Here is a 26,979-nt window from a genome sequence, read left to right on the forward strand (position 1 = left end):
CAAAAATCATTTCTTTAATTTCCATCTCAAAGCTAATTTACAGAAGTGGGCGAAATGTGATTCAATTCTAGATTGGGTCAAATTCTAAAATAGGTAGAAATTTGACCCAAACAAGATCTATGGTTCATCAGATGTACCCAGCACTGCTCCGCTGTAAGCCAGATCCCAGTAATGTTCCACTTTGTGTTTCTGGAATAATTCGCGCGCTTGCTTTTCCGTTGGCATTACCTGTAAAAATGTATTTGTGTAAGTCATTTTTGAATTAAACATAGATTGAGAGAGAAACTTCAATTAGAACTAAATAAATAATACGTTATGAGACTAAATTTTAAAATATTTAGATTTATTTGTGACTTAAAACCTAAATAAATTATTATTTTTGATTCTCTTAAAAAAATAACAAACATTCATATTTTTTAAATCCCGCCAAAGCGATTCACTAGGCAAGATGGCGTCGCCAGTCCCGGTGACATCACTTGCTTGTAATCACAAAAACAAATCTCAAGTTTTTATCGTTTTAATTATATTAATTAAGATTAGACAGGAGTTCGGTGGTGGTTGTTATAGATATGTTGAAATATATGTTAAATGGAACACTTCGTGTGAAGCTTATTTAATGAAACGTATTTTATATTTAATTTAATATGTCAATAAATATAATCCATATGGGTTGCCTAGCAAATTTCAGTCCAGAGTATATTTAATTAATATTTTTAAAAAAAATATATTTTTTTATAATTTGCATGTAGTAAATTTTTTAAATTTTTTTCAATCAATATTTTTAATCAGGGTAGTATTATATATGTATCACTATAACTTTCTTCTTTCTTTCGCGAGTGCGTTGCCGGCCTTTGAAGAATTGAAAGTGTTTTATAAAAATCTTGTCGTCTACCTTAAATTTAATCTCCCCAAAGGACCGATGCGCTGTGGTACCCTCCCAGACCAAATGGCAACTGTTCGGTACTTCAGTTCCGTCCGATTCCTTTATCATGTCCTCTTCCCATTTTATACGGTTAAGCATCAATCTGTGAATTATTAACTTAAATTAAAATTAATTCTTAATTGTTCATAAATTTTGGAGTTATACTTCTTTAGGCGCGTTATGAAAAATTGATGAGAGTGAAATTTTACGATGCGCGCGCACCGTGACACAAAATTAACAGAATGAAGTTACCCAATGCCCACGGAAGATGCAACGGCATTGGACATAATTTAAAAACAACATTCGAATAATAATAGAATTTATGTTACACTTAATGTAAGAGAATAAAAATAAATATTTATTTATTTCATTTTTCAAATGTAAACTGAACTTTATTGACTATAATGACTCCTTTTCCAGTCTTTGATTATTTAATTGTAATTAATTATTTGCATGCAATCAAAAACTATTTTTAATAATGCCAAAGAAGTATAACTTCTTTGGCATATTATACACGCACCCTTTTTTATATCAAGGTTACTGTCGAACTATAATAACATCAACATCAAATGAGTAATTTGCACAGACATCAAATCCCTGCACATATTATATAGACGAACGGTCGAAAGGCCCTGCCCGGAAGGCAATTTAGTTAAAAACACATGTCAATAGACGTATATGTATGCCGTCCCTGTAACACCAAATAAAATAACAATAGATAGAAAATAATATATTTTTAAAAATTATAATAAATCTTGACTTGATACGATTGATAATACTAATAATAATAAAAAGTTTTTTTTTTTAATTTCTTCATTTTACAAAGGGGGCGTCCATAAATTAAGTGAGGTGTTTAAGGGGGGAAGGGGGTCGAGTCAAATCTTATTTAATCTTACGTTGGAGAGGGGGGGGGAGGTTCTCGGCAAATATGACACAATTTTTTTCTGATTGAAAAAAAAATTAGGAAAACGGTTGACCATCTCTGCAACTTCCCGCTAACTCCATACCTAAACGCTCAACATTCAACGAATTCTGTGTTATATAATTAAACTCTCACCAATATTGATTACTAGTCGTAAATAAAAGCACGAAGCAATTTTTTTTTTCTCACGTGAGATTGGGGGATGGGGCCCTCGGGGGTTGAATAAAATCTCACGACATCTCACCAGAGGGGAAGGGAGTCACAGAAAATTTAAAAAAACCTCACGTAATTTATGGACGCCCCCAAAATAATATAATACAATCATAATAAGTTACATTAGAAAACCGCTGTGGTTTGTATTAATGTAACCATAGCAGTCTTGTTTAGGAGCGCGACAGATGCATATAAAAGTAGTTTTTTAATTTAATGTTGATGTTGGTTGGCGTTAAGCAATCTAATATCTGCTTGGGTAGACCATTTATTAGCCGCGGTAGCAAATACCTCAACGTTCTCTCTACGTTGTTTGATCTCGATAAACAGAGCCGAACTTGAATCAAGAAACTCTACAAATCTAAAAACTATCTCGCTGAACCACTCAATTAAAACAAATAGCAAAATGAAGCCGGAGATGAAAAGATGAAGAGGAGAGGAGTCAGGAGGCGGTAGAATTCAGAGCAGGGCAGAGAAGAAGAACCTCGGGAAGAGTCGACCTCAAGAAAAAATATTGCAAACTCTGACTACTAAACACTAATAAACAAGTTTTAAATATTTTTTCATTAATTTGGTATATATTGGAAGAAGGAATCCTAGCATAGTATAAACATATCATTATAAAAAATAACACCTCACCTCTTATACTTGGCGTGTTGTTTGGGCCCGCCTTCAACAACAACAACACAACAGCCACGATGCAACACAACACAACCTGTCATGTGCAATTGTTGCGCATTCACTTCCACTTTGAATTTGGCCGAGGCGCACTCAAATAGATCTTTGATTCTGAAACATTTTTATATTAAATATATTGATACTAGGAAATATAGATAATGACTTGATATTGATGTATGAATGACTTAATGAATTTTATATTGATTTTTTTAACTGTTTAATAATTATTTTTTAATTTAGGGTTTTTGAGTCATTTCAAATGATTATGAAGTTATACTTCTTTTGCCGGATTAGGGAAAAGTGATGAGACTAAATTTTAACGATGCGCGCCCACACCGCGCACCGGCATAAAAACCGACACTATTGTAGAAAAAACTACACTATTGAAAGTTTTATTATAACACATTTTCTAGTTAAATGAAGTTTACTTAAATATAACAAAAAAAATATTTCTACATAATTAAAGAAATGGACATTTTTATATAATATATATAAAAATGTAATTAATATAAATAAAAATGTCCATTTCTATATATATTATACGATATTATACGATAGTTGTATAAAAAAAAAATGTTGACTATAGCTAAACTATAGAAATATTTGTTATTTTTCTACATGTAACAACCTTTTTGTTGGTAAAACATAAAAAAGTAGCATTTTATTTTTTATTGCCCTCAAATGGGTCAAATATGTCCCTTTTTCGGTGAATTTTTTTAGTAGCAACACTAATGAAATGTCAGAATTCTACGGAATGAAAAATCTGAATTTACTTCAGGCTAATAATACAACTTAAACCGTGACGACATACTCTTCAACAACACGGTAATCTCGTCACAATTATTACAAAATGTGGTCAAAAATATCCTTGTTTTATCATCATGACTCAATAATTAAGACGAAGTAAACAAGTCATTGATTACATCAATTTAATTAGTTTGCGGTTTGGATTAAATCGTCATGATCGTAGAACGATGTCGGATTTGAAAAAAATAACAAAATCCATTTTTTATCATATTTGACTACATTGACTAAATATTACGGCTACATTAAAAAAAAAACAGGTGTTTTTAATCTCAAATTAATCAGTCGGTAAAGTGACGGATTTGATAGACGCTCATTGATTTTTCTAGAAAACTGTGTTATTTAATTTTATTATTTTTATTGTGTTTCTAAAGAAACTTGTTTGCTTGTGTATGCCAATTTTCATAATTACAGAATAAGAAAAAAAAGTTATGACAAAAAGCTAACATTTTTTTTTAACACAATTCACACCAATTGACCTAGTCCCATGCTAAGCTGGTGAAGCTTGTGTTATGGGTACTAGGCAACGGATACACATACATATTATAGATAGATAGACATATAAATATATATTAAAACACCCAAGACTAAACACAACACCAAATGCTCATCACATCGATGTCTCAGCCGGGGATCGAACCCGGGACCCATGGATTCGCAGTCAGGGGTACTAAACACTACACCAATGAGTCGTCAAAACATGATTAATTTATTATGAAATGGCTGCCCTGTAAAGTTTACTATTTGTCAGATCCGTCACTATTCTACGACTGACGAAATAATTGTTTCCTTTTTCTTAGCTTGAATGTTTGTAAGTAATTTTAACGATACCGGCTTTATTTTCAAAATATTAAAACTCACCTATATACAGCGACGTGAACACCAATTGTTGTGTCTTCGCGGATTTTTCTGTCCACCTAAAATAAATAGCAATGAGGGTAGATGTAAAAATTAACTACCTTTTTTTTTAAAATAGAACATTTTCAATTATTTTTTAGTCACTATAGCAACTATAGTTAATTCTGTTTAGTATTTAAAATTGATATTAAACATTCATAATTTCAAGTAATTTCTGCATTTTGGAGGGTACTTGAAATATAAGATATATATTGCTTAGAAACTAGAAAATATGGCGTCGCACCAGAGCCATACTTGTAACGTTTTTAGTGTTAATTGTCATTTAGACATTTAGAATGATTTTATCGTCGATTCGACTAATCTAACCTTTTGTGTCACTTCAAAAAATATTATGACGCGTGTGAAACATCGGTGTTTAGTAAAGAGGTTAGGCTGTTGATTGAACGTCTAAGTAAGCTAGTTGGCTGCGACACATGTTTGGTATGTGAAAATCTAAAAAGTTCATTGGAGTAATCTGTAAGGTGTTATTGAAGTGAAACTTTTTTATCGGGGTTGGAAACAAAATTTAGTGTAACATTTTTTCGTTACGCGTCACATTTTTCCGTTACGCGCCATCTTTTGAAGTGAAACTTCTTTATCGACGTATGGGAGAAATTTTGTAGCAGGTTACGCGCCATGTTGCTTTTTGAAGTCAAAATTCTTTATCGGCGTTGGAAAAAAATTTACACACATTTGTCACATTTTTCGGTTACGCGCCATCTTTTTCTTGTCCCTACCACGGTTGATCCGAAGAGATTCGAAGCCATTAGTAACAAAAATATATAATAACGATAACAATGATAGTAATACTAATAATTCTATTACAATTAATGAAATTCTGTAATAATCTTAGTACTACATAGTAGTACAGTAATAAGTTAAAATGAAATAATTGTATTTGTATTCATGTCTATGATAATAAAAGCCTTTTGTTAAACTTTATTTAACCAATTTCTGTAAAGTTGCATATAGTAGATCATTTTTCGAAAAATAAGGTCATAAAGAAGATTCATTTCTTACGTGTGTACACCTAGTACACGCACACATTTTTTTTTAAAATCTCTTACCTTCTCTCTCTTCTGCTCTTTCGTAAGTGCTCGCGCCTTATTCGCCTCCAAATGTGTCTTCTGTCTCTTCGCGATTTGCTCTCGTACTTTCGCCTCAATAGCTGTCGGGTCCTGGACCGCTTCCGTGCCAAGAGCTCGCATCAGATTCGATATCCTAAAAAAACATCTCTTAGACTTAGACCCAGTTTGCGTGTCTTGTTAATTGCGGATATTAATAACTATGAGTTAGAGAAAATGTATAAAGTCGGTTTTTTTTAAGATTGTTTAGCTGAGTGGTGAAGTTGTTCTTATCAGTTCAACTAACCCCTATTCATTACAAATATGTGGAACCACCTGCCTATTGAAGTATTCCCGAACCAATTCGAAGTATTTTAAAGAAAAGAGCGCACCAATTCTTAAAAGGAACAAACTACGAACAAACCTTCTGAGACTTAATATGTAGTTACACATTTCACTCACACACACTCATTACTCACTCACACACCACTCACTCTCTCACACACCACTCACTCACCCACACACTTACTCATTTACTAACACGCACCCACACACAGGCGTGTTAAAAACAGTTGAAAAAAAAAGTAATTACTTTATATATTTTTATGGAATTTTACTACTAAGTTTGTTCAAAACCGCCGGCGGCTTTTATTACTTCTAAAAGGTAGCTGAATAATAAATTAATTTAAACAAAAAAATATCCCCAAATATGCGCAAAGACCAAAGAGATTATTTCTTTTGCGAACTAGACAATTATGGAATTACGTCTTCCAGGCCTACAACACCTCAAAAACCAGCTGAATGACTGCCTGGACATGCGGTCATTCGAGGCTTTTCTTTTGACAATTCTATACAAAAGTGGTCACATAAAAGCCAGGAACATGCTAGATGTTAAAGAATCTAAAACCTAATCTTACCTTAATTTAGGCTCTGGCGGCGCTTCCAATCCAAGTCTCACTTTCTCCTGTTCCTCCTTCCATGCTTCTCTCCTACTCTGTCTCCTTAACTTCTTCCTCTCTTTCTTTGTAAGAAATACTGGCATGTACGTGGGTTTTAGGGGTTCAGCTGAAAATAATTTTTTTTTTTTTTTTTTTTTTTTTTTATTGGACAATTCACACTAATTAATTAATTTTAATTATCTATGGCATAGTTTTTCAAGCGAGGGGTCAAGTTTGTTTTAAAAGTCTCTTGTCTATTGAAAAATAATAAATACAAACTACATATAGGTACAATAGATTCGTTAAAAATATGAGATCGCAAGACGGTTTTACTCAACTTTTAGGCTTTTTCGTGGGTCGCGACATAAATATGATTGAGAAACTCTGATCTAAGGCATATTATAATGAAATGTGTATAGTTTTTTTAAATTAATTTTATATCAAAATTATATATAAAAACATAACATATAATATAAACTAAACATTTTGTACCTTTTGAACAACATAAATTCCTTTAAAGAAATAGACAATACATTTTATGGCGTAATAATAAGGCGCTTGGGTCCGCCAAGCATCCGCAATTTTACAATGTAAATACAATTATGTAGGAATAAAGAAAATAATTAACACAGCAAGGTTGCTAAAACGACTCTGCGAAAGGTCTTAATGAAATTTCTGAAATGTCCAGTCATTATCACCAATTTTATTATTATTTTTTATTTAAGTGAATTAAATTTATTAACCGAAAATTTGTATAATAAAGTAGGCGATCCTTGACCTGTTTCATATTATCTCCAAACGTGTATTTTCTAGAAAATAAGCAACTCGAATTTTAAAGGTCACCCTAAAACGCCCACACACCTCAATAATGCTATTATTAAATTGTTTTTATAAGTGTTCATCTGTAATTTGTTTTGGCAATATTTTCTATCTAAGTTGTAAATAACATCTATTAAGGCTGTGAATTATCCATGGTGATAAATAAATAACTTTTTTTTTTTAATATGATTGGACAATTCACACCAATTGACCTAGTCCCATGCTAAGCTGGTGAAGCTTGTGTTATGGGTACTAGGCAACGGATATACATAGATACATATTATAGATAGATAGACATATAAATACATATTTAAACACCCAAGACCTAAGCACAACACCAAATGCTCATCACATCGATGTTTGTCTCAGCCGGGGATCGAACCCGGGACCCATGGATTCGCAGTCAGGGGTACTAACCACTAGAGCCGTCAAAACTAACTAATGTAATTATATAATAATTGTAATAAATCGTTTATTTGCATAGTGGTTCATTCGTATTAGGATTAAAAACAAAATAAAAATAGGCATGCAAATGTCATATTAATTATCAAATTAATAATAACAGTTAATTATAATTGTTGTCCAAACGTATGGTCTACATACTCTCCCTAGAAATAAACCATGGCTTTAAAATTATAATCAGTTTCCTCTTGCAAGCATTACACGGCAGTAATCTATAACTTCTTAGAAGGTGATTAAATAGTTTGATATTTGGCGTAACAATGAATATGAAAAAAAACTACTTCTAATAAACTATTATAACGGTCCACGTATTGAACATACACGTATTGACAACCTCCTTTGGATTTTTTAAAAATATTACGAAAAATAAAAGATTTAATGTCTCATTAAGAGAACTACACTGAAATCCCATACCAACGGGATAAGCTATTATAACGAATAATAATAAGTTGCATAAATAAATAAAATCTTTAAAAGGCCGGCAACGCACTTGCGAGGCTTCTGGCAATGTGCGGCAGTATCACTTAACATCAGATGAGCCTTCTGCCCATTTGCCTCTTGTTAGATTTATAAATAATCTCAAAGGATTTTTCCTATTCCTAAATTATTATAATTCGTCCAATTGTGATTGAGTGCCGTCGCTGTGAGGGCAATGACCTTTGATACAGTAAAATGCAATCATTGCAAGGTTATAAATGAAGTTGGCCTTTTTATGAAATGTGTTACATTGATCCTTCATTTAGTTAGTGATATGCGCACATTGGTGCACAGCCGGTCATCAAACCTACGACCTCAGGGATGAGACTCGGACGTCGAAAAGCCAACATTACAGTACTGTTGGTGAGAACAGGTAGTAAATGTAAATTTAGAAGCATTTTTGAAGTTCTTTAGGCGCATGAGGGTAAAATTTGTACGGATACGTCACGAAGATGTGCAGCGTTTTTGTCGAAGAAAAGGAAGATATCGATTCAGACCGATTGAGAGTGAAAAGGGCGAATTACTATATAGAAATTCTATTTAATAATTAAAATTTCGTGAAGAGAATTTATGAATGAGTATTTTGTATTTTATGCAAAATAAATTATTGAAATCTCAAATGACGAGTTGTAAATTAAATTTATAATTTGCATAAATTTTCGACACTTAATATTTTAATGACAATTAATTTCATTAAATTCCTAACATATCTTCCTTTTTCCCTCCATCTAAGTCTCGGAAATGTAAAGTTTCAGATTTGTATAAATATGAACAAGACTTAAAAATAAGTTTGCCAAAGAAGTTTCACTTCTGACATGTGTACTTTGTACGCACTCACTTTTCTTTTACGTTCATACACTACGTTATTCTGACTCATTAATGGCAATAAGAAGTGCTCTGTTAGCTGATGCATAAACTTTAAAATCTCGAGCTTTTCCTTATAACGTTAATAAAAACGTGAGTCTAAAGGAAAATAATGAACAGCATATTAAACATAGTCATGCTTGCGCGGCTTAATCTCTTGGCGTTGCGTAGAGATGTGGGGTATCTCTGAATCATCTACCACGTTTACCACGGACATTGTTTGAGCGTTTAATAAAGCAGTTTGACCAGCACTGAAGTATTTCCGAACCAACTCCACTGAGGGTCCCTCAATATAAGAGCGTACCAATTTTTAAAAGACCGACAACACACTCGCGAGCCCTGATTGGAAGTGTCCATGGACGGTATTAATTAACATCAGGGGATCCTCCAGCCATCCTCTATAAAAAGTCCTCAATTGTAATTCGAATCCCAATTAACCGGTATTTCCGGTCATAGAAATGCGTGATCGTGGAGGAGATCTAGGTGGTACCTTGCTGTGGTAGCACCATCAGCACGGGAGAAAGCCGCCGTTGGGTTCTAAAGGGCACAGTCCCACGTCACACGCAGTCTCGCCTCCTGGTATTCATTACAACATTTCGAAACGGAAATATGTATCAAACCTAACACCATTCGGATGAACAAGGATCAAGGCCTTAAAAAGTAGTTTAATCTTCAGACCCCTTTGGGAAGCAGACCCACTCCATCTTACGACTAACTATCGCTTTATACATTTAACTAGTAGACTCGGCCAAGCGTTGCTGTGGCTAAGATTTTTGTTATATTACATAGTAGTAAACTATTCAAGAGAAACGGCAGGAGAACACCAATCCACCATGCTTTTTTGGTGGTTATGCCATAAAATTGTAGCTTATTGCGACGTTTTTATTGATAGTGATGTGTCCTGAAGAATTGTAATACATCATTTTGTTCTATCATTCATAGTTTTCGCAGCGCACGCGATTGTAGGAAGTTTTTTGTTTACTTTTTTAGACCTTGGGTTAGATTATTCAAGTTTTAGTAAGCATCCCTATCCCATGAAACATGCCTATGTCACTCGGGAATAGTGTAGCTTGCCAACGGTGAAAGAATTTTTGAAATCGGTCCAGTAGTTACGGAGCCTATTCATTTCAAACAAACAAAAAATCAAATCTTTCCTCTTTATAATATTAGTATAGATTAATAAGAAAAAATGTCATTAAATACTTTCATTATTTATATCCAAAAAGTCATATTTAGCGCCACCTAGAATCATCCATTAGACATCAAACATGATAAGTAAACACGCAGAATGTGTCTTATAATTATCTACTTACGATTATCTAGTTGATAAAAGGGTCTGGGACTAGTGCTAGACAGGCTATTTCTAATTAATTTGCGATATTTGTTTTAAAATAAGGATGTTTGATGATTTGCTATTAAATAAATATAGTTTAAAAAAACTATAAACCACGCTTTTAAAGCACATCAAACTTAAAGTGAAAAATAATTCCTAATTTAGGATGAAAATGGTAATGAACAAAAAATACTGGTTTTATTGAGAAAAAGCGTGGGTTGCTCGATAGACAAAAAATATGGCACAGAGAGACAAAATTTCATGTTTTTTCGAGATAAACCTATGAAATGATTATAATGTCGCTGATTCTTTATAAGTGTACAAAGTTTGAATTAAATCTGTCCGTTTAAAGTGGGGCAAAATCGAGTCCGAAGGAGTCGGTTACATACATACATACATACATACATACATACAGGTGAAGCTAATATAAAGTGTGTAAAAAGAGTACCGAGAGTTTTTACTCCGGCTTTTCTCTCGGCCTACACCCTCAGTCTTTACTCTGTCTTCTACAGATTCTAATTTAATGACGTGGAATAAGTGATACCTGTATCTTATGTTCCATAATAAACATATTTTATTTCTTTTTATTTTTTTTAAAAACACTAAACAAAATAATACTTTCATACAAAAATCCTGCAATATTCTTAATCATAAACTCTATGCAAAGCTGCATCCCAATCGATTCAACTTTAACATTGAACTTCACGTCGGTAAAAAACGTGATCAGCTTTTGAGGAAAACCGTTCGTAATATTATTTTATGCATTATATATATAGAATAAGTTGTTTTGTCTGTCAAATTCACTATGATACTGAGCGCCTTTAGATTGTTAATTCTAAATAATGGTCCATTATACATAAAATAAAATGCAATACCACGAAATATGGATATTAGGGACTGCATATGAAAAGGATATTTTGTAGCTAGAGTTATAATGAATATCTGGCCTATCTGGTCGCCTAACTCCAATAAGGTACATTGTTTTTTTCCATTTTTCGTCAGTTTCTTAAAGTAGGACAAATGGAAAAAGTACATATATGGTGGAGTTGAGCAGTTTATGTATCCATTTTGAAAGATCGATTTAAATAACTTCGCACGATAGAAAAAAAATCCAAACATAGCCAATTTTTGACACTTTGAATTCATTTTATCACGAAAATATATGGAATATGATTTTGTAATTTACACGACATTTTTTATCGCAAGCCAAGTAATCCATTTCAGAAAAAAAAATGATAATATTACATTAATTTAATGTTTTACATAACTAATTGTTATTACGGGCCGGCGCTACAGCTCTCCACTGCGCCTCGCAGTCCACTCCAAGACACTGACACAGCAATTCGTGCTGGGATAGGGCCTTAAGTGGCAAAATATCATCGAACAAGAAATATTAATGAGGTTGAAATGAGCCTGTACCAGTAAGAAACTTATCCAATCAAATATTAGCCCAAGTCATTTATTCATTTAACACAATGTACACTTAACCATCAATAAAGAAATACATATAAAATATTAAAAACCCAGAACTAAATATTTAAATAAATAAACAAGCAACTCCATAATCAACCACATGTCGCAGCGAACGGCTCGTGCGTCACACAAACCTGTATTTAAACATACGCAAACTCGACACAACATCACAATGTTCCTACCGATCTACACGCTAGCGGCTATAGCGAATATAGTCGCGAAATCGCACAACTACAACATCGACCATGAGCTCAATCCCTATTTACGAGTCAAAAAATCAATAAGTGATGTGAAAGTGAAGGATATAGAACATATATATCCAGTGGAAAGTGATCAGAGTGAACAGAACAGGCATTCTGCAATAAATAAGGAAAACCAACTGAAATATTCCACTGTACATGACCCGGATGAATTGAATTTTAAAGACCAAAGTCGAGAGAAACGGAGCTATTATATACCCATATCACGACCTATAGAAGACTCTAGTACTAGTATACCAACGATAACTAAAGATGTCTCCAGCACAAGTGATTTAAATGATATCGAACCTACTACAACTACGACAGATTCATCATACAGTGATTATAATGTAGATTACGAAAATGGTGGTAATTTTATATTCAAAAACCAATTAGGAGACACCAATAAGAATAAAACAGATAAATATCCGAACAATGGACTCAATAATTCGACAAACAATAATACACAAGCATACTATCCGCTCAGTCATACATTTATTCCTGGATATAATGAACCAAAAGATGTGTTTGATTTCGAAAAAGGACCGGTGTACACAAATTCAACGGATACTAAAACAAATGCTGAACAAGAAAATGAAGAATTTTTAAAAGAGAACGATGATAAAAACAATGAACGAATAAAGAGAAGCTATTATATAGCAAAATCCCAGAGTAGCAAACCAGGGAACGCCCAATCTTACTACCCACTGAGCCACACATACATACCAGGATATAATACACAAGAAGGCGTATACGACTTCGATCGAGGTCAAGTTTTGCCTATCTCTAAAAATATAACTAGCGACACACCAAATAAATCAAAGGAAACTAAACCACAAGAGAAAGAAGACCCACACAAAAATGATGACCGAACACAAAGGACAACAACTAAACGACCTACAACTAAACACAACTTGGAACGTATGACACGGAGTCCTCAACCTTTAAACTGGAAACATAACGAAGATTATGACGACTATACTCAATTACAACCCAAAAATAAAAGACCAGCTCAAAGGGAGTCTCAAAATCCTACCAACTTGGATTACGATAACGATGGCGAATTCATAGTGTATCGTCCCAAAAGTGTAAACAGAGTAAAACCAAAGCAAGCACCCAGGCGAAAACCAACCAACACGCCGCACACAGGTAAACATCCTAAACCTCATACAACAAAACAACCTGAAGATTCAGATTCAAAAGAATCTGAAGAAAACATGGATACATATTATAGAAGGGGTAGTGGTCGTAGACATGCAATCACTCGTATAAAAAGAAGCTACTACATGCCAACTTATGAATATGATAATTACGGACGCAAAAAAATTAATGGCTACCGCCCATTAAGTCATACATACATACCAGGGTATAATGAACAAGAAGACGTCTGGCGGTATGAAGGGGGAGAGGTATATCCTTACCCGAGTAATGGTGGTGGTGACATAGACAATACTGGTACACAAAGAGGACAAGGTAATAAAAAGCACAAAACTACTAACGAAGACGAGACACGCAACAAAAAACATAAATCGTCTAAAGACAAAAAGGATGAAAGTTTACTTGACAAGATAATAATTAATCCAATAAAAAAACTCTTCGGATATAGAAAAAAAAGAAATACAAACATAGATATTCCAAATAACACTATAATAGTACGAAAGAGGAATGGCGTAACAGACTTCTTGAATAATATGGTGGATAAAATACACAATTACACTAGGCGCGACCAAGTAATCATTATAGATGAAAATAACATTCACAATGGAAAAACTAATGAAAATTATTTATCTTCTGTTCCAGATCCTTATGGAAATGGTTACGACGATATAGCATATCCAAACAATCCATATTACGATAATCGTAACCATTATAATACACAGGATAATCGCTATGATAACAGACAGTATCGCCCATATCAACATAAAGCGAATCGAGGCTTCTCACCTTACCAAAATGGTTACCAGTATCCCACTAGATATAATTATAACCAACGGAGCTACCAAAGTAATAATAATGATATAAATAATTCGTATTATCAAACTACAAATGCTAATGTCAATTCTCTTCCCCAGAATATTACTGACAATAAAGAGGGAAAGAAAAAGAACGTAACAGATGGAATAGAAGAGAACGAGGAAACAGAAGATGAAAGGATCCTTAAAGGCACATGTTTTATGTGTAGAAGTATCGGATGCCCTTTCAATTATAAAAAAATAGGACCGAGTTGCGTTCGGATTCATTAGAAAATATTATTCAGATAGGAATATATATTAATTAAAAATTGTGATAATTACAAATATCATTCAATCAATAATATGAATAATAAAGTAATATAATTAAAAAATATATTGTAAAGTTTGTGACTTGAAATAAATTTACAATTATTAAATGAATTTGGAGTTTTAAATTCTATCATTAAGTCTATAGAATAATTAATTTTGCAAGGGTTACAATAATTTATGATTGATTATTTTTACCCTAAAATATGTTTAATTAATTCAACTCAAAAAAAATGGCGATTAAAAAGAGTGGCGGAGAGTTTATTGCCAGTTCTTCTCTCCTGTTCTACGCCCTTGATTTGAGAACTGGCAGTAAATGTAAAATTAGAAGCATTAATATGTATTTCTTTACTAACAAGTCATAAGTGTACATTATGTTACCTATGTGATGAAATGTTTTTTTTACTTTTAACTATACAGTGCAGTGCAGTGTAATGCAAATGTATTTTACCCTCAGTAGGTATTTATCTTATATATAAAATTCTTATGTCACAATGTTAGTTACCATACTCCTCCGAAACGGCTCAACCGATTTTTATCAAATTTTATATGAATAATAATATTCAGTAGGTCTGAAGTCGGCTACTATCTATTTTTCATAACTCTAAGTGATAAGGGTTGTCCACCCCTAAGATTTTATTTTTTGGACGAAATTTAATTATTTTTTTTATAATGTGCCATCAAAAAATATATCTTAATATATATAAATTACGTGTCACGTTGTATGTCCGTATGGACTCCTAAACTACCGAACCGATATCAATCAAATTTGCACAACGTGTGTAGTTTGATCCAACTTAAAAGATAGGATAGCTTACATCTCAATTTATACCCGCAATTTAATTTAATTGCAAATATTTGTTTATTATTTGATACAATTCTAACAGATGGCGCTGTGTAAAAAGTACCAACGTTTCACATAAGCTATCCTAACGTTTCCCTTGAATAGTTTACTACTATGTAATATAACAAAAAGCCACAGCAACGCTTGACCGGTCTGTTAGTACAACCCTAAATTTTCACCCCTCCACGATTAACCCCTATTTTTTATTATAGTACATAGTTATTTTTATTCAACTAAAAAATGTTAACTAGAAAAAATATAGGTACATGGTAAAACAACGTTTACCATATTAGTATATATTATTATTATATATAAAGATGAATTGCTGTTCTTTAGTCTCGCTAAAACTCGAGAACGGCTGGACCGATTTGGCTAATTATGATCTTAAAATATTTGTGGAAAATCAGGGAAGGTTTAAACGTTGGGAAACGTAAATAATAATAATTAAAGAAAAATACTAAAAACGACAATTGAATTTCCCAATACAAACTGTTCTTAGATGGGAAATTGAACGTCTTTTTAGAAATAAAAAATTGTCACTTGGTTGTCATTTACATATTTGTAGATTCTTTCAAAAATATGTGTTTTATAGTATTAGTATGTAGTCTGCTGTATGAGGGCCGACCTCTGGTCTGTTTTAAAAGTTTTGACACTTTGTTGGTGAAACAAAGTTCACGGGGTCATCTAGTTTTATATATTTTGTCATATAGCCTATTGCCCGTCAACCCTAGGGTCGTGAATTCAAATCCAATCAACTTACTTGGCGGCCTCAACTGTTGTGGATGCTCAACGAGATTTGTGATGGCGTCAGCGTTTAGATTATCAACAATATCGTCATCACCGATATTGCAATCCTCGACCCGTTGTATGTCCGTCCGTTCGTCTTTCTCTGAGGTTTTACGTCTGGATTCACGCTCTTCAGGTGTCATTAGAATAACACTGTCCCACCTAAATAAAAAACCTGATTTAAACGAGAATTTATTGACAAATAAGACTTCATAAGTCTTTCTTAGACTTAGGGTATGTTCCGATATACACTGCGACCACTGTACAGAGTACCGTCAATTTAGTATACTGTGAAACCGTTTCTCTATGGCCAGCTATACTGGTTACAATTTAAAACGGAACGCAGTCCAGTATACTAGTCAGCTTCGTTTTTCGACACAGTTTTCAAATGAGTGCATCAAAGTTTTTCAATTCAACAAGAAAAACTATTATTGGAGTATTATCGCATTAAAAAAATCTATATTAATATTAACTGTCAATTGAATTAATACTACAAAGAAAGTAAGTTAGAATATTAAATGTTTGTTATTAAACTGTAAGTTATATCAGCCGTTAGGCATTCAAGTGGTTTTGATTGATCACGTGATCAAAGCACTGCGAGTACCTTACCTCGAAAACGCCAGTGCTCGCAGTAGAAGTATAGCGGGGATTTGTGACGTCATATATTTCCCTAGGACGCTGCGGCTGTATACTGGCAGTCCATAGCGGAACGAATTTTTGAACAGTGGGAGCACTATACAGTACTCGCAGTGTATATCGGAACATACCCTTAGACTATCTAATGTCACATTCTCTTCTTGAGCTGTCAAGTGTCAAACTTCATACAGTTTACGCTTTGACAGCTCTTGAAGTTTAAATTTATCGTTCTAGAAAATGGCAGTATTATATGGAATCCATTTGCAGCGCATTGATGGATCATTTACACGACACCTAGTTTTCATTATGGTTTAAGATCGGCCTGCAGGATTAGTGCGCTGTTATTTTTACTACGCTGTTTTTGTTTTTATTTATTTAATAATTTTAAGAGGCACAAATAAAACAACAATGTATATATAAACCGTCGTTAATCACTAACTCCAAAACAGCATGGGTTTTTTGTTATAATAAAAATGCCGCATCTATTCAGTTTGAGAATACTTAAATTCGACGCATGCGCAATGGCTTAAAAGCGTCGCACAGTCTGTATTCGCTATCCTCGTCTGACAAATGATGTTATGCGTTAACTCTCTTTCACTCTACCTTATAGTATAAGATCCCGATATACAACGACCTTCACCGAGATGCTTATTTAATGAAACGTATTTTATATTTAATTTAATATGTCAATAAATATAATCCATATGGGTTGCCTAGCAAATTTCAGTCCAGAGTATGTTTAATTAATATTAAAAAAAAATTTTTTTTTTTATAATTTGCATGTAGTAAATTTTTTTAATTTTTTTAAATCAATATTTTTAATCAGGGTAGTATTATATATGTTTCACTATAACCTTCTTGTTTACTAAAGATGTATATATACTTTAGTGTCACATAAAAAATATACACATAAATAATTAATTGATTAAAAACAACCTAACGTTTGCATATTCTATGGGCTTCATACTTTCGATTGGTATAGAATTTATCTAATTATCATACCGGTGAAATGTTAAAAAAAATTTTTTTTTAATATTAATTAAAATACTCTGGACTGAAATTTGCTAGGCAACCCATATGGATTATAATTATTGACATATTAAATTAAATATAAAATACGTTTCGTTAAATAAGCATCACGGTGAAGGTCGTTGTATATCGGGATCTTAGACCATTAAATATTTATCATCTTTAACAGCTGGTAACCCTTATTTGCGGCCAGATTTAAGTAAGCACCCATATACTATAATTAATAGAAAAAAATTAGCTTCAATTTGATATATTATAATAATTAATAAATGTACGATATCATACCTATTTACACCTACTTAAAGAGTCACTGGGTGGTCACAAAACGTTTTACTATACACTTGGGTACAGAAAAACGTTACGGCGCGTTACATGGGGGGGGGGGAGTTCCCAAAAATCTTCAAAATTTTGTGACGTAATACTTGAACGCTCCCATAGTTCTCCGTATTATATTTTTTTGTATAAAATTATTATATATTAAACGGTTTTAAATCCGTTATAATTACCATTCAATGTCGGGAACTCTATCAGAATCCGGCACATCAGACGCGAGCAGGGCCAGCTTGGTCGCCGACGATATTCCTGTCTTTCTTGCTATTTGTGATATTTCATTCTGCAATTTCTCCAGTTGCGCCTGCGCATAAAAATTTAATTAATAAGTTGCAAACACATCGACAAAACACCTGTCTCTTATCTATGATCCGGTTAAAAATAATCTAATATATAAAATTCTCGTGTCACAATGTTCGTTCCCATACTCCTCCGTAAGGGCTCGACCGATTCTTATGAAATAATTAATGCAGATTCAGTAAGTTTGAGAATCGGTGTCCATACCATTTTTTTTATATTTTTTAGACAATTTTTTTGTTTTTATTTTTTTATGATACTTTTATTATTTTTATTTTTTAACTTAAAAGATAGCTTACATATGTATATTATTCTACTGTACGTGTGTATGTCACTGAAGTCCTCATAAACGGCCGGACCGATTTGAATGATTTTTTTGTATGCAACAGCCCGGAGGATGGCGCTGCAGTCGGTACTTTCATACTTTGTTTAATATCGTAATTGCTTGAAATATCATGCAGGACAACATCTGTGGGGTCCACTAGTAGTGAATATATAAATAAGTACGGCACCAAGAGACTAACTGACTGACGGATCAGAGGTTCAAGTCACCGCGATAATAATATATTCTTTTTCTTTCTTTTTTTTGTAACTGAGGCGCAAACTAGCTGCTGTGGTCTCTGGCAGAATGATCAGCGCTGTGGAACAGTCTGCTCCTCAACATGATGCTGAGCCAGGGCCAATTACAGCCACAGCACACACGCACACTTGAAACGAACCGAATGGGAAAAGGAAAAATAAACACTATAGTGCTTTTCATGAAAGAAGTCCCGCGGTGATTTTTGGAACTAAATTTGACAGGTCGGCAATGTTGTCATTAGTCGATGTTATCAAGTTCGTTTGTTGTGGTAGATTTTTGTGAATTTTTAACTAGCTTAGTGCATTTTGAAGATTGATTACAATGCCAAAAGTTGTAAAAAGTTCGGCTCGAGAAATTGTATTAAAGGTGAAAGAGTTCTGTGAAGCGGAACATAAGAATCAAGTTGTTTTAATACCACTAAACAATGTTCGGAAGAGAGTTGCCGCCATAACAGGTACTTTTTAGAGTTGCCATTTAATTTTTTTTGCTGTATTGATGGGACTTTTATGACATAAATTCGTTTTTGCGACAAAATTGAACAAATACATAATGTGATGAAACTAGGTAACTGAAATTAAAAACATATATTACATATTACATAAGCATTATAAACTTAAAGTTACTATTATTTTTAAATGTTCATAATTTAATTGCAGGTGTGTCAGAGAAAACTGTAACAAGAATTACAAACGAAGGTATAACAGCGGCGTGTATTTCGAAAAAAATTGTAACGCAACAATTATGCATTAAAACTCTGAATAAAAAATTGTATTGTTTTTCTTTACCCTATTTTCTCATCTTTTCCCTGTAAGTAGGTAGAACACCGCTAAAATAAGTAAATAAAAATATACTTTTTACAAAACAGAAATATTGTTTCATCAAAGTATGCAGAAAATAGTATTATTTGATAAATTACATCTGCTAAATGTAAATAAAATAGGTAAATTTTTTACTCATAAATGGCAGCATTACGTCATGCGATTGCAGCGCCGCGTCTGGGGGACTTCTTTCATGAAAAGGACTATACCAAGAAACTGACTTAAACCAGTTCAAATAATGCACCACTAGATGGCGCTGACGGACTTCTAAAACGCGCTATCGTTGTTATTTTTAAATAGCGGAAACTACAGACTATAGTATATAGTCAGAAAAAAAAGATATTTGAAAACCGGATGGTACAGAAACGTGACGCCATATTGCCGTAACGGACTTCCGTCGCGCATAAAGAAGTTTTGTTCTTTTTTTTTATATATCTCATTATATTTTTCTATTTAATTTGTTTTTTTTAATTATTGTTATTTTGTGTGTTTTTGTTTGTTGAATAAATGATATGTCTATGTGTATAGTTAAGGCCTTGAAGGAACTTGAAGGACGCACTTTGGAAAAATTAATACTCACTTTCATCCTCAATCTTTCAGCCATCTGTCTGAATTTCCCCGGTTCATGGAATCGTAGGGCCCTCTTGAGCCTGATGGGGGCTTTACTCGGCACCCTGGAGTCCATCCATGGTGCCTCCACGGGGACATCGCTGGCTGCTTGACCCGAGAGCTGGGCTTTGAACTCCTCCCGACGCTTCGCTCGAATATTGGCCTGAAATTTTAACACTAATAAAAGAAAAAAGTCCATTTTCTAACTGTCAATCAATCTTATCTTGCGCTCTGTCAAATATGTCAAAAAGAAAAAATTGTCTGACAGTTCTTGACAGTATTTTTATAGAACAGAGGGCAAATGGGCAGGAGGTTCAACTGATGTTAAGTGATAGCATGGACACTCAATTCCAGAGGGCTCACGAGTGCGTTGCCGGCCTTTTATGAATTGGTACGCGTACAATTAAATCAGGGAAATAAAAGCAGGAGGCTCATCTGATGTTAAGTGATACCTTAGACATTCAATGCCAGAGGGCTCGCGAGTGCGTTGCCGGCCTTTAACGAATTGGTACACTCGTATAGTGCCAAAGTGCGTTGTCGGCCTTTTTAGTAGTAGTAGGATTTAAATGCTATTATACCCTAGTTATGCAGAAGTGAAGGAGATATTTTAAAAACTAATTTTTAACCTCCCCCTCATGTAACTTAACGTTTTTGTTCTTCTTCCCAAGTCAAATGTTAGATGACAATTAAAAAAAAGTGCGTGCGTACAAAGAATCCATGTCAGAACTGAAATTTCTTTGTAAATCAATTATTCCTAAGGTAAAAGCCCCAATAGATGATCATGTATGTACCAGTATATTATGATCACTCCATGTATTTGTATATCTATATTCACACTATTTACACACTGTATACGTGCTAATGATAATATAAATAAATAAATAATCTGCGATTACTGCACAAGACGTTATGCGACGGAATTGCCATCTAAAGTTCTAATATGTAACTACTAAACGAATACATCAACCAATAGCGTGTATTTTTCTCGATCTCCCTTACTCTCTCTCTCTCAATCTTTCTCACTATAGCTCTCTCCCACCTCTCGCTCCATGGCACTGTGCGTGATTCAACGTTCGCCCTTTCTCACTCTCTCCCTTTTCTTCGACAAAAACGCTGCACATCTTCGTGACGCTAATATTATTATTGCGTTTCATCCGTAAATATTTTATCCCCTTGCGCTTAATGAAGTTGCACTTTCGAAGCTAAATTTCATTTGTTAATGTTCCCTTTTTAATATTCTGTTCTCTGAATTACCTTTAGTGTAGGTGCGACTTGGGTCAAATGCACTCTTCTACCAGCTGGGTCCACCGTCCGTCCCTCTCTATCAAGAATCAACGGAGCTGGTCCAGACAAACCAGGCTGCAGAGCTCCTCCTAAAATAATTAAGTAATTATTTATATTACTAGCTGACCCGGCAATCGTTGTTTTGCCAAATATCTGCTGTAATAAAAAAGGGGTGCGTGTACTTATGTACGCGCGTAAGAAGTTATACTTCTTTGGCATTATTAAAAATAATTTTTGATTGCATGCAAATAATTAATTACAATTAAATAATCAAAGACTGGAAAAGGAGTCATTATAGTCAATAAAGTTCAGTTTACATTTTAAAAATTAAATAAATAAATATTTATTATTATTCTCTTACATTAAGTGTAACTTAAATTCTATTATTATTCGAATGTTGTTTTAAAATTATGTCCAATGCCGTAGCATCTTCCGTGGGCAACTTCATTCTGTTAATTTTGTGTCACGGTGCGCGCGCATCGTAAAATTTCACTCTCATCAATTTTTCATAACACGCCTAAAGAAGTATAACTTCAAAAATAGGGGTCGATGTATTTTTGTATGCTGTATCATATGAAAAATTTAGAGGTCGACCACCCTTAATATCTAGGGGGATGAAAAATAGATGTCGTTCGATTCGCAGACCCAACCGATATGCACACAAAATTTCACCAAAATCGTCGAGCCATTTCGGAGGAGTTTAATTACAAAAACAGTGACACGATAATTTTATATATTAGAATTGTTTATAAAGAAGTATTTACGCCTTTTCACTTAAAAAAAATAAGACGAGTTGGAGATTCACCTGACGTTCAGTGACAATGCGCTCACAGTTCCAAAAGACTCTCTAGTGTTAGCGGCCTTTGAGTCGCGTTTCTGTTTCTGCTACTCACAATATCTGAACACATTTATGTTATAACAAAACCGCCTTAATTTAGCTACAATACAGACACACAGACACACATACAGTCCAAATGACCTCAGAATTAATCTGATAACATACCAGCCAATTTCCTCTGTATCCTCGCCTGTAGCTCCGCTATTTTCTGCTGCTTTTCCAATTCCGCTGCAGATATTACTCCAGTTACTGAAAATTACATAAAATATTCATGTCGAATCAACAATAACGTAGGATGTCTGAAATAAAGTCTTTCATCCTTCTTTTTTAATACTTTTCGTTAATTTAGTTTAAAGTGTCTTCTGAGACATCGTTGAACATTAAGATCTAGCCTAAATTTCTAAAGTGTCAAAATTACGTGTCACGTTGTTTGTCCGCTATGGACTCCTAAACTACCGAACCGATATCAATCAAATTTGCACACCGTGTGCAGTTTGATCTAACTTAAAAGATAGGATAGCTTACATCTCAATTTATACCCGCAATATTATTTTATTGCAAAATATTTGTTTATTATTTGATAGTCACAATTCTAACAGATGGCGCTGTGTTGAAAGTACCAATGTTTCACATAAGCTACAATTTGATGGCATAACCACCAAAAAAGCATGGTGGTCCCCATGACTGGTGTTCTCCTACCGTTTCCCTTGAATAGTTTGCTACTATGTAATATAACAAATACCTTAGCCACAGCAACGCTTGGCCGGTCTGCTACTTAATTTATGAAAACAAAATATCAATGAATTGTAAAATAGAATCTTCGGCATTGTTTATATTTAAACTAGCGGCCCTTCCCGGCTTTGCATATGTTCTTTAATATTGTGGAATAGTTTTTTGTTCCATCATCAATAGCATTGCAACGCATGCCATGTAAGATATTTTATAGGCATTTTTTACACATCGGGTAACATTATTGTAGTTTTAGAAGGGATCCTTATTTTTGTCTTGCAATTAAAATTCTTATATTAATCAGTGATAATATAGCATTCAAATGATGAAAGAATTTTTTAAATCAGTCCAGTACTTTATGAGCCTATTCGTTACAAACATACTTACATACAAATCTTTCATCTTTATAATATTAGTATAGATTACTCACAAGGCCTTGAATACAGCATTGGCTTGATGACACTAGGCGGGGCTAAAGAGCCTTGCATCTGGTTGTTTATTTGTTTAGCAGTCTGAGCTGCAACATTAACATTACCCTTGTCCCCTTTTATTGCCATTAGCGCTCGCTTTCTTTCCTCAATTTCTTTTTGCGCATTGGCCATCATCAGCTGCAATATAGATAATTTATAATTAAAGATTAGACAGAGATTCATTATCAGATCTTAGTAGTACCAACATACGTGGGTGTTCCAAATGTTACGTCAAATATAAGTATAATAAATAATATTAATGAATAAGCGATAGGGCACAGAGCGCCCCACGCTTTTTCACAATAAAACCAGTATTTTTTGTTCATTACCATTTTCAGCCTAATTTAGGAATTATTTTTCACTTTTTAGTTTGATGTGCTTTAAAAGCGTGTTTTTTTATTTTTTGACAGGTGCGCGCGCAAAGTTTGAATTAAATCTGTCCGTTAAAAGTAGGTCAAAATCGAGTCCGAAGTAGTCGGTTACATACATACATACAGGTGAAGCTAATATAAAGCGTGTAAAAATAAAGCAAATATATCTATGATTACTAACAGACTGATTATAAATGTTTAAACGCCTGAACACATCTTCATAAATTATATGTAAAAACAGTGTTATTGACTTCAGCTTTCTACCAAAAACCTTATAATAATCAGACCGCAGATGACACAGACAGAAACAGTAACTTTATACCTATAACACTCCCTTAACAGCTCTCTTTATGGGTTAAACTTAGTAATAAATTTTCCCCAGGTTCTATTCTCTATTGAAACTGACATTGAAAAAGGGACCTTTAAAAAAAAAGTTTTAAAACATAAATTACTGCTGGATTTTTAGTAAAGATACCACCACTTTAATATAATCCACCAATAAAGTGTTAATTTTTTAAGGCACCATGTCACCCTTACTTTAAGTAATCATATACTCCTACTTATACTAGCAGATTAACACCACTTACATATAAAAAATCAAATGTACCTTAATTTTGTCTGCACTCAAACCAGCCATCTTGGAGCCGACAGTCCCATCCTCAGGTATTATAGAAGGTATTTCCAATCCATTATCTTTATCATCTCTATCTTTCTCCCTCTCCTTATCTCTGTCATGTCTTTCCCTTCTTTCATCACGAGATTCATGTTTATCATCATGACGTGACCTACAACATTGAAATGATAAAAAATAGATTCTGGTATCATGATTCATAGAAATTTTAAAAACATAAGGTTGACGACTCATTGGTCTAGTGGTTAGTACCCCTGACTGCGAATCCATGGGTCCCGGGTTAGAGCCCCGGCTGAGTCGAACATCGATGTGATGAGCATTTGGTGTTGTGCTTAGGTCTTGGGTGTTTAAATATGTATTTATATGTCTATCTATCTATAATATGTATGTATATCCGTTGCCTAGTACCCATAACACAAGCTTCACCAGCTTAGCATGGGACTAGGTCAATTGGTGTGAATTGTCTTTAAAAAAAATAAAAAAAAATAAAAAAAAATAAGGGTTTCTAATTATGACTAAGTAATATAAGTTTGTCTATTATCTGCATTAAATTACCTAGGAATGGTTATGTGGAAAGGAATGTTAAATAATGACAGCAGGAATACCCAACCAAAGTAGGAAGTGTTCAAATTAATATGGTGTTTAACTTTAATACTATATTTACTAACTTTTTGGTCAAATATGTAATCAGCTTTGATCTATATATAAGATGTATATCTCTAGGAAAACGCAAACAAGGTAGATATCAACTGTCGCAAGAAAAATCTAATTAAGCCAAATATAAAAATCTTTCTTATGGTATAAACTCAACATATATTAAATAATTACTACAACAATTATAATATATAAATAAAATACAACCCCATAAAGAATAAATAAGCCTACATTTGCCAGATGTAGGAGGAGGATGTACAAAATCCTTAGCTAGACCATCTGACTTTATAGCAAATTTCAAATTGGAAGAATTTAAAAGTTTTCTCAGACCTATTCAAATTTACTATACTATATCTAATATATAAAATTCTCGTGTCACAGTTTTCATTGCCATACTCCTCCGAAACGGCTTGACCGATTTTGATGAAATTTTTTGTGCTTATCCGGTATCTATGAGAATCGGCCAATATCTATTTTTCATCCCCCTAAATGTTAGGGGTAGTCCACCCCTAAATTTTTTTTTTAGTTTTTAGACAAAATTTTTAATTTCTATTTTTTTATGATACAGCGTTAAAAAATACATACAACCCCTAACTTTGACCCCTCTCCGATCAATCCCTATTTTTTTATTGTAAATGATATACATGGCAAAACGACGTTTGCTATAATATATGTGAGTGTAACAAAACAAACCTTTTGTTATCTTTGTCTTTATCGTTACTCTCATGTTTCCGTTTTTGTGATTTTGATGACGATATCAGTTCTTGAGCCAAAGCTATAACTTTGTCAGCAAGTTTGCTTGCTTTTTTTGAGTCAATATGAGACGATATTCTATCGATTATCTTTCGCCGTTCATACCTGCAATAATTTATTGAATATTTATAATCTATATTTAACAAAACCAATTTATAATAGCGGCGGTAAGTTACTTACCCATTTGTTAAACAAGAAGAGACTGTAGATAGTAAAGAACTATCAGATTTTCCGATAGTTCTATATATAGCCCGGTCTATAGACGACCTCAAGTCTTCCACTTCTCTTCTAGATAGCTGTAAGGCCATCACGAAGGCGTCTCATAAACAAATCCTATTGTTAAAGTTTAAACACTACTTTGAGGTTATGATATCACAACACTCTGTTTTCATTGCAATTATCGTTAAGGTAAAGACTAAAGAACTATAACTTAAAAGCCTAATAATTAATAAAATCCCACTGATTCACGGCGGTGAATTTATAACGTCGTAGAATAAATACAAACTATTAGCGATGTATATTTTCACTTTTCAGTTTTCACAGTTGTCATTTTTTTTTATGGGAATAGTTTTAACTTTATGCCACAGTTGTCATTTTATTTTAACAAATTTACAAACTCGACCACAGACTAGTGGAGATGTAATTATTTTTAATATTTATAATTCATATTAATTATGTTCATATTAATTGAGCAAGTTTTGTAAAAAAGTATTTACAAATATTATTGACTAAAAATCATTTTTAACTGTGTAAAAAAGTGAATGCAGAATAGTTAAAATTAAAAGATATTCAACATTGACAATACATGACGCGTAAATATAATTCAGAACGCTCAAAACTATGTGTCATAAGTCATTTGTCAAAACTAATGAACTCAGAAAGAACTGTGAACATTGATAGTTGATACAGTTTTGTTTGCCGCTGCTGCTTTGTAATTTT

The 26,979-nt window shown here is 33.3% G+C and overlaps 2 protein-coding genes across 4 annotated transcripts; one reads left to right on the top strand and one right to left on the bottom strand.

Annotated features, from left to right (window-relative positions):
* LOC125058645 (U4/U6 small nuclear ribonucleoprotein Prp3) lies at positions 1 to 26,614 on the bottom strand. Its single transcript, XM_047662766.1, has 15 exons — positions 26,221 to 26,614; positions 25,981 to 26,145; positions 24,610 to 24,787; positions 23,592 to 23,769; positions 22,598 to 22,681; positions 21,565 to 21,683; positions 20,282 to 20,473; positions 18,183 to 18,310; positions 15,986 to 16,173; positions 6,415 to 6,562; positions 5,501 to 5,654; positions 4,398 to 4,453; positions 2,694 to 2,843; positions 893 to 1,025; positions 1 to 228 (listed from the first exon to the last, which is right to left on the bottom strand). The coding sequence occupies exons 1-15, from the start codon at positions 26,346 to 26,348 to the stop codon at positions 118 to 120; spliced, it is 2,112 nt and encodes a 703-aa protein (XP_047518722.1). The 5' UTR covers positions 26,349 to 26,614; the 3' UTR covers positions 1 to 117.
* On the top strand, positions 11,949 to 14,433 carry LOC125058630 (probable serine/threonine-protein kinase clkA). Of its 3 annotated transcripts, none has more exons than XM_047662741.1 (2): positions 11,949 to 13,575; positions 13,903 to 14,433. In XM_047662741.1, exons 1-2 carry the CDS (start codon positions 11,964 to 11,966, stop codon positions 14,343 to 14,345), a joined length of 2,055 nt encoding a protein of 684 aa, XP_047518697.1. In that variant the 5' UTR covers positions 11,949 to 11,963; the 3' UTR covers positions 14,346 to 14,433. The 3 variants fall into 3 exon arrangements, with proteins under 3 accessions (XP_047518697.1, XP_047518698.1, XP_047518696.1); XM_047662742.1 differs by having other exon boundaries at positions 11,949 to 13,251; XM_047662740.1 differs by having other exon boundaries at positions 11,949 to 14,106; positions 14,175 to 14,318.
* Positions 26,615 to 26,979: the final 365 nt, after the last annotated feature.

This window comes from Pieris napi, chromosome 18 (genome assembly GCF_905475465.1).
Source record: "Pieris napi chromosome 18, ilPieNapi1.2, whole genome shotgun sequence".
Classification (NCBI taxonomy): Eukaryota; Metazoa; Arthropoda; class Insecta; order Lepidoptera; family Pieridae; genus Pieris; species Pieris napi.